General features: G+C 36.7%; 1 protein-coding gene across 4 annotated transcripts in view; it reads left to right on the top strand.

The window, feature by feature from the left end:
• GRIK1 (glutamate ionotropic receptor kainate type subunit 1) overlaps positions 1-13,100 on the top strand; it is a 157,600-nt gene that overhangs the window by 107,159 nt on the left and 37,341 nt on the right. For all 4 annotated transcript variants that reach the window (XM_090121705.1, XM_090121689.1, XM_090121708.1 and 1 more), the window contains exon 7: positions 2,224-2,367. In XM_090121705.1, the coding sequence (XP_089977831.1) occupies positions 2,224-2,367 (144 nt within the window). The remainder of the gene's footprint in view (positions 1-2,223; positions 2,368-13,100) is intronic.

Genomic DNA, 13,100 nt, shown 5'->3' with positions numbered 1-13,100 from the left:
ACTAAACTCTCATCCCCTCCTTTTCATCTCTCTAATATCTTAGTGTCCTTGATACTCTGAAACAGCATGAACACCAGGAAAAGCATCTTCCTAGTTATCTCTGAGTGTTTAAGTATTCATAATAAGTTCTGCTTATTCAGTTTGATAGAGAGCTGCAGTACTGCTATGTTTCATTAGACAATAAGGCTATGACAAGCTGCACATTACAAGGAGATGAGGATTATATATCCTATTGTTAATTCAGGATTTATCCTTTCATGCTGTAATTTTTGCCCTGATCACAGATTGTGGGAGATGAGCAGAGCATAACCAAGGCAGTTTTGAGCTCACATCCCATTTTATGCACAAATTGCACACAGAGATGTATTTGTTCTAAGTAGATCTTTGAGTTTCTTTGCAATAATTTAAACAGAATCAAAATCAGAAAGACAAATTCCAAGACTAGTTCTTGGACCTCTTCTTCTTATGCATAAGAACAGGTATCAACATTTAGGCACTTTTCTTAGGAAAATGAAGTGACTCTTTGTTTCTCAATGCTACCCCAAGCGCTAAAACATAACAAGGACAAAGAGAAACAAATGACAAGAAGCAGCAGTGTAACCTCCCAGTTGCTGCAAGGTGGGATGGATGAGTAGTAAGTTGCACAAACACAAGATCCAAACTGCCAGGTTGGGCAGTACTGCCCAACATACTTAACGCGTGGGAAGCATCATGTTAAGTAACAACTTTGGTGGTCCCAACTAGGAATGCAAAGCAAGGTGTGCACTGAAACATTTTCACTAAGTACTTCTAGAGCCTCTAAGCCTTGGACATAGACCAACAGGGACATCAGCACCAATCAAAAATTCAATCCTGAATGCACATGTCTCTGGTCTAATAAAAAGAGCTGTACTCAAGCCCATTGACTTGAGATTAATGTGAATCTTTCCACTGAATTGGAGGGGTTTGGGATCAGGCCTTTAGTCAGTGGGTCTGTTTGGAACAAGTATTTGTTTTAAGACTCTTGACACTAAGAACAGATGTTGTTGTCTATTCCTGCTTGCCTTGCCACTTATAACATTTTCAATTTGCTTGAGCTGTGAGAGCATTGTTTTGTTCAGATCCTGACTAGTGTGTCAAGAGCAATTCCTCATCTGCAGTACATTAAGATTAGTTGATAAATTCAGATCACAATGGAGTTTTTTGCTGGAAATCAAATGCTGGTAAGAATGATGCTGTTGTAATGTACTTAGGTAAATGAAACAAAGAATCAAATCTATTAATTTCCCAAGGGAGTAGCACAGGAAAGGAATAAAAAATGGTGTGACTTTGCAGTTCATATAAACATGTCCAGCTTTTCTCATCTGCCTTTTTAAAGGCCCTTTCTTAATTATTCAGTAGCTTTTGAAGAACTATTAGTAATTCATTTTTACCACAATCCTATGTGTTACGGGAAACACAGACAGTCCTATCTCAAGCACCAAATCAACAAAGTACAATGTGGGAGAAGATTTTTCTTAAAAAAAAACCTCTGGTAAAGATTTATAGACTGTGCAATATCAGTCTGGGGCTTACTGGATATGGTTTTAAACCAGTAAGTCAATTCTCAGAAGAAATAACGATGCACAACAAGCATCCAGCAATTTTAGTGAGATTTCAGCGTCATAGAGGTAATGACTATCTTAGACAACTAGAACTTAGATGTAGAAATTCACCTTTATCACTAAGGTACCTCAAAAAGACAAGTCACCTTTCTCTAAGGTGGCATGGGAGTACGGCAGGGGAATTGCCATAGCCGGAGCTCAGTGGAGCCATTGTACCCATTAGTGTCAACAGCCAAGATACCTGAAGGCAGTCAGATACTTAGAAACAGCAAATACCTTTAAGATACTTATCTGGTGTCAGTGGGACTGATTTCCCTGGAAAGACAGGATCTGTGTTGCTGCACAACTAGTGGCTCATTAACACTCCTCTCCATATCATGCTGTTGCAAGCAAACTCCTTCCTGCATTTTCTTCCCAGTGTCCTCCTGAAAATAATATGAAAAAGTAATTTACATTGAAAGCAAAGCAAAACCAAACAAATCCATCAGCATTAGCAACAGGCTTCCAAGGAGAGCCCAGGAAGGAAGCAGTGGATTCTTCCTTATCACCAGCCTAGGGTATTGCTTCTCAGTATTGAAGCCAGGTAAAAGGAGGTATATTTAAAAAAAGCCCTTCTGTGTTATGTTTTTTTTTCGTGTAGACTGAGGCAGCTCTGATGTACGATGCAGTTTACATGGTAGCAGTGGCCTCCCAGCGTGCCTCTCAAATGACTGTCAGCTCCCTGCAGTGTCACAGACACAAGCCGTGGCGTTTTGGACCCAGATTTATGAATCTGATAAAAGAGGTAAGTGTAGACCTTCTGCTCATGGCCAGCATAATCCTTCCTCTGTTCTTTACTGTTCTGGCTTGTGTTATTACTTCCTGGTCTTTGTCATATGTTGTATTTTGATTTCTGGCACCCAGTTTTTCCTCACTTTCCCAGAGAAGAAACATTGATTTACAGACACAAGGTTGTGTTTTTACAGGCACAAAGGCTGTGTTGTGGTTGCAACTTTATCTGGTCTTTGGGAAACATGAACTGCTAAGCCCTGAGTGTGATAAAATCTCAGGCTAAGGCACAAGACTTCCCATGGGTTTTGCTTGGATAATTATGGATTTTTATAACTTCTAAAATGAGCAAGCATTCCAAAAAATGAAAGTTCACCACTTTAAATTGATTGTTTTACAGATTGTTTGATGAATCACTGAGTAATATAACATTCAGAAAATACTGCAATCACTATTTCTAAAGAAGCAAATTGCTTCATGAGGTTATGCACTATCTCATAAGATTTCATCACTGGGATATCTTGATTCATAAATATTCGAAAAATACATGTTTTAGCTGAAATGTCCTCACATTTCCAAAAACCAGTTTGTATTCTGAATCTCAAAAGGAAGCTTATCCTTTAAGGCAGAGCATGAAAGTGAAAATTATAAATTATGTGTAGCTCCCTAAGTATACTTCACCATTTCCCCCAATTTTGATTCATGATAATGAAATTCCTTTAAAGCTGAACTCATTAGTTCTTGAGAAGGTGGAACAGTACCTGTATATTGAGGTACAAGGTAAAGTAGTGGCAGCACATCAGGGCATACAGCTGAATCCAGGAATATCTTAGGAACAAGCTGAAAGGGAAGGTGTGATGACTTCAGGACGTGTACAAGAACTATTGTCACCTCCTCCATACCCAAGCAAGTTGCCATAGTCAGTCTACAACATAGTGATTCACCAACACACATAAGTGATACTTATTAACACAGTTCTATGGATTTTAAGGTTTCCCTAAAAACTTCTTCAAAATATAAGGAAAAGACAAGAGTCACCCTAGTACTGAAGAGCACTTGACTTTTAGAATCAAGGAAGCTTTGAAATATTTCCCAGCAGTGACTCAATTGTGGGAAGGCTCACAGAAAACAGCACTGACTCTTTCTACTCTCACTGATCTCAGCTATATTACATCCAGCTCCTGCTTTGGGGAAGAAGTGGTAGGGCTATAAGCAGAATCAGTAGGAGACAAGAAAATGACCTCAGAGGATGAACTTCCCCCCCTTCTGATTTAATCTGAATGGGAACCTTTTGATCGTGTACTTCTTGACTTCTAGCAAAATGAGGTAGCAGTGCTACTCCTTGAGGGACATGGTTAGTGAGCACAGTGGTGATTGATTCATGTTTGGACTGGGTGATCTAACAGGTCTTTTCCAACCTTGATGATTCTATGCCATATAATTTCTGGTGCATTTTTAAAAGAATTACAATGATACTGAAAGTTAGCAAAAGACTTTGTAATCAGTGAACGCACTTGCATAATTCTATATCACCTATTTTGGGTGATGTTGATCACATAGCTTAAGGGTCCTGAATTGCCAGAAATTCTAGATGTATCTCTGCAGATTCTATTCAGAATTTATTGTTAAGCAGTTATACAGTTCCCATTTATCATGTACAGCTGCTTTCTCTTGTATGGAGTGAGATATGCGAGCTAATTAGTGATTGTTGTGCAGATAGTGTCTTTTGTGGTCACTAAAACACTGATTTAAACACAGCAAGGGTCTTATCTTCCTGTTTCTCCTCTAGCAAAGAAAAAAAAAAAGTGGTTATTAAAATTGCATGATAAGGTTTAATAAGACAGTATTATATTTCCCTTGAAGGCTATAGCAGGTATTGGAAACTAAATAGCAAATATGATTAGATGTCACTCACGTTAGGATCTGATTTGCTCAGCAAGGAGGGATGAACTGTATAAATTATGAATCGAATGGATGCATGGAAAGGCATGGAGAGAAAAAGTCGAGCAAGCAGAAAGAATGGTTTGTGCCCACATAAATACAGTTTAATTATACTAGATTGTAATATGGTACTGGCAATATGTGAAGCCATTTTACAGGCTGCTCTGAAGACATGCTGGTCTCAGAGAATAACATTCAGACAAAGAGGCTGCATGCAATGAGTACTGCAGGTGTTAGAGCTTGGTGAGATCTTCAGTAGCTTCCTAGTGTATTTTGGTTTCTTTGCATTGTATCTTAGTGGTGATAAAACAAGTGAGATGACTGCATTTCTTATGAGCCCATCTATAAAATGCCAGATTATTGGTAACTGAAAAGACCTTAGAACCATATTAGACATAAATAGAAGATAAGGTGGAAAGCCTCTTCTCTCTCCAGAGGGCAAATTAAATTTTTGAAGCTTGTCACTATCCTGTTGGGAAGTCAAAGTCATATGCTGTGCCTGGTCCTTAAAAAGGAGAGAGAGCTTCTTCCAGAAAGCAATGGGAAGGTGGATATTCTGTGACAATACGTCATCTGGTTTATGCCATTTTGAATGCAAGCTCATTGGAGTTAGTTTCTGAATTTTCAGAGTATATAAAACCAAATTGTGTTGTACCGTAGTGTGTGAATACTCTTCCATTGGCCTAATGACTTCAGGTGTACCAGGTAAAAGCAGTATAAGAATAACTGCCTGTTTTTCCTAATTGCCAAGACTTACTGCACTACCAGTAGACCTATGTGAGAAAAGCAAAAGAAAAATAATGTCTGAAGCTAGAAAATAATCAATTACAGTGACAGAAAGAGTAATCTTCTATTCTCTAAAGATCTCATGAGCTAATGCTGATTATAGGAACCATTTACCAACCTGCATGGAAAAGCAATCCTGCCTAAAGTTCCTTCAATCTGAGGACAACTTTGAGGTCAAAGAGGTCATCAACTAGTTCTCATAAAGGAGGATTTTATACATAAAATACACTGTCTGGGATCAAGATTTTTCTACAGTAGCTCATAAAATCTTTTTAATGAAAAGTAAATCCTTGTCAGAAACTTGTCTTTCTCAATGACCTAATGTCATTGATATCTAAATGATATTGTAATATTTTAGCCCTTGCAGAAGCATTTACAGAGAGCAGATCTTGCTCACGTCCAGAAAGAAAAGTTAGGTCATTATCTCTCATCAGAGAGGGAATAAAAGAGAAGGACTGATTCCACCCTTCCTGAAAGGAAAATGTGCGTAAACATAAAACAATTTTTCATAATTAGATGATCAGATTCTCTAATCATGTCCCCTTTAAATCATGAGTTAAGTTCCAGAATAACATTTGTCTACTGATTTTTATTCAATTATCTTGTAAACCAATGTGAGCTCCCCTCACTCGATCTCAGAAGCAACTAAAAGAACAACAGAATAGAGAAGAATTTCAGAAAATATGGATGCAGACTTTATCTTCAGTAACTTTATTCCCCTCAAAGAGAATCACACTCACAAATCTCAAAGATTTAAACAAAAAATCTGAAGTATATATATCTACGCTTCAGTTTCTGTTTATTGATGACCAAATATGTCAGCATGGCAGGTTAGTAGAGACCAGCAGTAAGAGCATTACATCTGTGTTCTGGATCAAAAACTGCATGCAATCTTCTTTTGGTAGTACCTTCTTCCATGAAGATAATGTATGGCTGAGGTTAATGCCAACAGACATTTATATTCTGAAATAAAATTTTAAAGTGCAATTATCTATGCACATATAAATATCAAAATAATAGTTCTGGAACTTGCATAGTAAGAGATAGATAGAAATTATCAGCAAGTCTCTGATACTATGATGCCTAGAATTAAATCTGGCAAAAAGATAATGTATATTCTCTTCCACTCAATTTTTACTTTCTCAAGGTTTGCCTAGAAAGTAGACTTGTTTAAAAAGTGGGCAAGAATTACTATAAACTGTTTTTATCTAAATAGGTGAAGATCTTTTTTATATTTACTACACAAAATCAATTTTTTTGGAACATATTTTATATGTTCTAGCCTACTAGAAATGCTCATCATTTTTCCCACACTGATATTTCCATTTAAGTTTTAGCACATGGCCCAAACTTATTTGCACTGGAAAAGCTCCCAAGAGCCCTAGCCATTGCACCATTGAGCAATGCATCGTGAACAGCCTTTACACCAAAGACCTTGCAAGATAACTGTTAAATGCAGATGGTTTAGATTTCAGAGCAGTGTACTCTTATTGAAACAATGTGTTCATCAAGGACACAGCCTCCTACTCACTCATTCACATATATTCCATTGCTCTGGTTCTGTTATCTTGGGTGGAAATGACACTGTGCTTTGCATCATGTGAAGTCTCAATGGGCTCTCTGTTGTTCAGTGAGTCAATATCAGTGTAATAAGACAACAGCATGGACAGGGAGGATGTTTCCCACACAAGATGTTGGGTGGGAACACTAAAGCTCTGACTTTGGTTTCTAGTTCTGCCATGGATTCTCTGCAACCATGAGCAAATCATTTTCAGCCAGCTCCAGTAACTTCGTCTCAGTTAACAGAGACAGGAAACCAGACCATTGCTTTGTGGATATTTCCAAGTCACTGACATGATCAGGCTATTCACTGTCTACACGTGTAGCTATCAAACCAGTCTAAAACAAAAGTGACAGGGCCTGAAATCTAGATGAAGAAGTTCTGTAGGTGGAAAGGCTGTGATTCCCTTCTGTAAAAGATGCATAATAGCTCTTGTCTAGTTAATGTGTTCAGGCTGTTAGCTATGTGGAACAGGATCTCCCCATACTGCCTCACCTGTACAATCAGTACCTGTTACAATGAAGTCCTATCCCCTGTTATCACAATAGTGCAAAGTTGTTTTTCATGCTCAGAGTCAACAGTAAATCACATAGCCACTTTAGTGGCAGTCACATTTGTGCAGTGCAAAATAAACACTGCTCCTCCTAGGAATGCAAGATTTAACCTTCCCTTCCGATTCTTCACTCTCACTCCCTCACATCTGGTATTGTTATAAAGTATTTGGTAAGTGTAAGCTTTAATGGAACTCAAAGGCATTTCAAACTTAGATTCTGAAATGAATCCAACTACTCTATCATCGTCAAGTATTCAGTTTGTTTGTCAAATATATCATACCAAAAGGTTTTCATGTGACTACCTGAAAGTCATTAAGCTCAGCCACTGCACTAGAAACAAGTTCTTGAACAGTTCATAGAAACCTTTTTTTTTCGTAAGAAATCCCTTGTCTCTATTCATCTACCATTTATCTCTTGTTTCTAGACAGGGATCTGCTCAGTCTTATAATAGCTGCCTAAACTCCTTCCTAAGAACAAGCCTTCCCACACTGCCTCTTTTCCATTTCAATGCCGTTTACTCTTCTGAGCAAAAAGACTCTGGCACATCATGAATTTCACCCTGCAGTGGTGAATGCTGAAACTACTTTTATTGCTGCTGTTAGGCTGGATTTGGACCAGGATAATGGCAAAGTCATACACTAATTCACTGTATTCCTTAATCCTTGAGAATCTTCTTTAATAAGAGGATTAATTGTAAGAGCTGATAAGTTCATGTGTGGCTCAGAGCACATTTATCATGATTTCCTCTGCAACTAGAAGCAATAGCACTATCTCTTAAATCTATGAACTGTCTCTGCTATTCTAACAAAGCAGGAACTTTTTCTTCCAAAAGGAAACAAATGAAAGGAGAATTTAAAGAAAGTTTTCTTTGGTCACTAGCATTTTGATTGGGCAGTTTATCTGCAGAAAAGTGAATTGTGGTATTGAGAGCATGAAGCTACATGAGAAATTTTACAAACTGCTCAGATACCTGATTGTGTAGTCAAGAAGTAAAAGTTTAGAGCTACGTGAGTAAAAGAGCTCACTCACTGTCTTATTCTTTGCTATCACGTGATACAATTCATGATCTCAGTATAAGTGCATTAACTGTCAATAATGATTCTGTAAACCATCAACCTTGTTGCTTTTATCACCAACCTTGTTGCTTTTTATGATAATGTAATAATAATGTTAATGATAATGTTCCCTTGTCAGTGGACAAGGGAAGAGACACTGATGTCATCTATCTGGATTTCATTATGGCCTTTGACATGGTCCCCCATAATGTCATTCTCTCCAAATTGGAAAGATATGGATCTGACAGGTGGACTATTTGATGGATGAGAAACTGGCTATCAGATTGTACCCAGAGAGTAGTGGTCAATGGCTCAGTGTTTGGATGGAGATCAATGACAAGTGTGTTCCTCAGAGAATGGCAACACTCCCCCAGAGTAGGATTGAGACTGCAAGTTTGCAGACGACACCAAGCTGTTTGGTGTTGTTGACACATCCAAGAGGCTGGATGCCATCCAGAGAGACCTAGACAGGCTCAAGCAATGGGCCCAAGAGAAACTCATAAGGTTCAACAAGTCCAAGTGGAGGATCTCGCGCTTGGGTCGTAGCACCCCTACTATCAGTCAAATTTGAGGAATGCTGTAACTGAAAAATTGTGTCACTGCAGTACTCACAGGGGCAGCTTCACTCTCATTCACTGTATACTAATAATGTTTATCTGAGGTGAAATGTTCTAATAAGGTGGTGGCTAACACAAATTATACTGTAAAGTCTCTCTACAAGACAGGACTAATTTGTTTTCAAGAACTTTGTTTCAGTAGACCAGTAGATAAGTTAAATGAATTTCTTAATTTCAGTCCAAACACACAATGCAGTCATTTTGGAAGACGTAGAGGTACAGACTAGAATGTCTCTGCCACTGTATAACGATACAGGAGTAAACATGATTTGGAGAGTTGAAAATAAACATACTGTCTTCCTAAATTCCAGGTCAGATGATTGCCAATAAGTTGTTACTCTTTTATAAAAAATTACTTGATAATGGTAAGTTAATACCTTTTACTTTGTAACTGCAGTTGTCTAGAAATTTTCAATAAATCAGAAGTACATGCTGAATTTTGCCTAGTAAGTTCTAATAATAAGTATACACAGAATAACACCAAAAATTTAAAAAAAAAAATCTTGGAAAATGCAATCAGCATTTAAAAATGCAGTTCAATTATTTATCATTCTAGGCTAGCTGTAGGTTGCTCAGTAAAACAATCTACCAAAAGTAATCCTGTTAAAAAACTGAGTAGATAGGATAATATCCATTCCTTTTACTGGGCTTCTCCAACAGTGAAGAGTCCAATGAAACAAATACAGTTGCAAAGTCCCATTAACTACATGGAGAAATTCTACTGTTTGCATGCCTTTAAGATAAGCTATCAAAATGCTCAAATTACAGAGGAAATGAAAAAAGAAAAGAAGAAAGAAAGGGTCATCATCTACTGTGAGAATGTCTCAAGTCAATTACTTGAGAAATAATAAAGTATTTGAGAAATTAAAAGTAGTGCTTTTAAAAGAAAGCTGTCATTTAACACCACATTTATATGTGAGCACAGTGTTCAGACAAGGTATTACTTATCTTCTACTTACTATACTTTCAAGTTACTGGTAGATGCAAAGTGTCAGAATACCTAGTACAAACCAAGTTTGTACTTAGTTCCTTGGATCTGAGCAACAGAACAGTTGATTTTCCTCAATAATACCACTCTAAGATAGATTTTCACTCAGAAATTTTATCAACTCCTCCTTTTGTCTATATCTTTTTAAAATTTGTTAAGTTATAATCACAGTTTTGTTTGTATATGAAGGGTGCCTATGTGTGCCTGAGATGCTTTCTGCTAACTTTAGTTCCAGACATGCCTTCAAAATGGGGAGGAATCTTATTTTCTGAACAGTGGGAATTATTAAACTGGAAGTTAGATTGTATTAAAAAGCTAAAACTTGAGTTTGGAACTGTAAAGAAGTTGCTTGATTAATTACAATTAAAGGTTCAAAGAACTGCTTCAGAAAAACTGTTTGCTTTCACAGGTCATTGGAATAAGTGGAATATTAAATGGAAATTGGAAAGTGGAAATGTATGCACATTATGAAACATGATTAAACATGATATTTTTAAGAATTAGAATAAGATTGTGCACTTCTGTATTGCCAGGTCACTTCAAACACTTTTTAAATGGCCTTGAAAAAAATAAAATTCTCTAATCTGAATTGCATGTGAAATAAATTAACCGATATCTATCACTTCAACACTGAGCTCGGTAAAAGTAAATATGTCACAGAGAGATAAAGACTTAACTAAAATGTTTGGATACACATCTATTGAGTAGGAAAAAACAAGATCACAAAAAGGTAATCAATTTGTCTGAGAAAGATTGATATTACTGGGTACTGCAATACAGCATTGGCAAAACTGTCTATATCCCATTATGGATATATCATAAAAAGGAATATTTATTCTAGCCATGCATCGTATACACTAGGCATTATGATTTACTGATCTAGTTATATCTGGGTAACAGAAATCGGAAAATCTGTGAGGTCTATTGGAGATAAAATAAACAGAACCTGAAATGCACCTGTTGTTTTAACTTAGGGAGTTTGGAAATGATTTTGTGATTGAGCCATCGATTGGCTTTTGTTGAAATATAGTAATTGACTCATGATGATGAAGCGGAAATTGATATAAAGACCGTATGATGGTTGTGTGAATAGATTGCAAGCTTCTGGAGTGTTTGCTCTTAAAAGTCGAGTCACATTAGTTTTCCATTTGTTGTAATTTTCCATCTGTATATTTATATAGAAACCAATACTGTGATTTATACATTTAAATCCAGATGTCATTTTGTATTTTACCCATAATCTTAATCTTCTAAATAGAAAGTTTCAGTTTTAGTTATTTGGTTTCTTTGTGTAGCTTGCCTTTTCAGGCACATTACAGCTTCTGGAGAAGTCTAAAGATTTAGCTGTAAGAAATTTAGATGTAATTTCTTCTATCCACTGTCTTTTCTATACTTGGTAACAAAGAGTCTGAATAGCTGATGGTTCTGTATGGTTTGCTTATTGACTAGCTAACATATTGGGCTAATTCCCTGTTTTGTTTAATAAACAGTAGGAAGTTATCAAATATTTACATCTTATGTAGGAACTATAGTTATCTGATAAGATACAGTATTGGAGGCTGTGAGATCTTATTTTGAGTCTCACTTAAACAGCACAGTACCCTACTGCTGTGAACCAAACTGCTGAACAATCAGAGCAGCGTCTCATCACAGCTCTGTTGTCAGAGGCAGCTTGCAACCTTGCAAAAACAGGATCAAAGACGAGCAAAGGACGTTACAAACAAAGTGACTGAAAATCACATTTTTTAATTAAGCTGAAGGCTGTAGTCAAAGTTATGCTAAAAAAATCAAAAATACATTCTGTCTGTAAGAGTGTCAAATTGTGCCCTCAGTTTCACAATATTAAAGCAAGGACAGAGTGTAAAAAGGCAATTTCTTTTGATGAATTACTTGATTAAGTTCCGATTCAACTTTTATTATATTCTGTAACATTTAACACAGAGTGGCACTAGAAACATTAAAACATCTATAAATCTTGCATATAAAAGCATGAAATCTCACTGCTGTGTTCAACAGTCATGCAGTTTCTGGCCATTCCAAAAGTTCTGCTTCATTTCTAGCCGTTAATTGCATCTGAGAACTGTGCAAATGCTGCCCATTCTGTTTGTCTGAACATGATAACTAATAGGCATTCATATACTCGATTTAACTGACAGGAACCTAGACGTGGATATGATTTCTGAGCAATTGATACATTACAGATTCTTGGCATGCAAGAAGCAATTGTGCCTTAAGACGCAAATCATATTAAAAACTGGGAAGTGCTGTCATAGACTGAAGAAGGCCCAGGATTGACAGCAGGTTCTTAGCTCATCCCTCTCTCTGGTTCTTGATGAAATCTTTGGTTTCTGATCAGGAAAGAAACGTCACCCATCTGTCTGGACATGCTGTAGACAAATGTGACGTAGCTGCCTTAAAGTAAGAAATTAAATGATGCTTGTTGGACTCTAACTCAAATGTTTTATTTAGAGTAAATAAAATAAATATGATTATAAGAGAATTTCATATGGAATTTAAAATTTATGTAGCCTGTGTCTCACAAAGAGGGTCTGAAGAACACCTTCAGAATTGAAGGTCAACTCTGCGAAAGAGTCCCTGATTCCTGTTTATAATTCAAATGATTATTTAATGGTCTAAGTGACACTTAAGGTAAACAAAGACTATGTGCACTTATCTGCTACCTTGAAGCTTAAGTATACACCTGTGCAGCTTGTAACATCTTTTGAGTTCTTTTTTTTAATGGAGAACACCTCTTTCAAAAGTGAGCTGGCATTTTACCATGCAGAACTGAGATTTAGGCTCCTGATACTATTTCCAAATCTAATGTATTTTCTCCTTTATGCCTTTATTGAAGATCATATCACGTTAGCTGAGAAGCAGAGCACCTGATATGTAATCAATAAATGTGAACATTTCACAGAAACAAATTGCCCTCTGAGGAGGAATGGATAGCTAAAGATCATATTTAAAAAAATGTTCCATCTTTACGAATAGGAGATGGGGGTCATGTCAAAGTAATAAAAAGGCAGAGTAGAAAGGAGATATATAACAAAATGCATTCCTCTGTCTTTTTCCTATGCCAGGTCTATTATAACAGCATACAATACCCTCAAGTGTTTCACTGCTTATAGCTGAAGTTTTCACATATTCCCATGTCAATAGTGTGGAAAGTCTCATAGAAAGATCACTGCCACTGTAGTTTATTTTTCTTTTATTGCTTAATCATACTTAGAAATCCCAATTTATT

Source organism: Phasianus colchicus, chromosome 1 (genome assembly GCF_987193195.1).
Source record: "Phasianus colchicus chromosome 1, bPhaCol1.hap1.1, whole genome shotgun sequence".
NCBI lineage: Eukaryota > Metazoa > Chordata > Aves > Galliformes > Phasianidae > Phasianus > Phasianus colchicus.
This window is presented reverse-complemented; position numbering and strand designations above follow the sequence as displayed.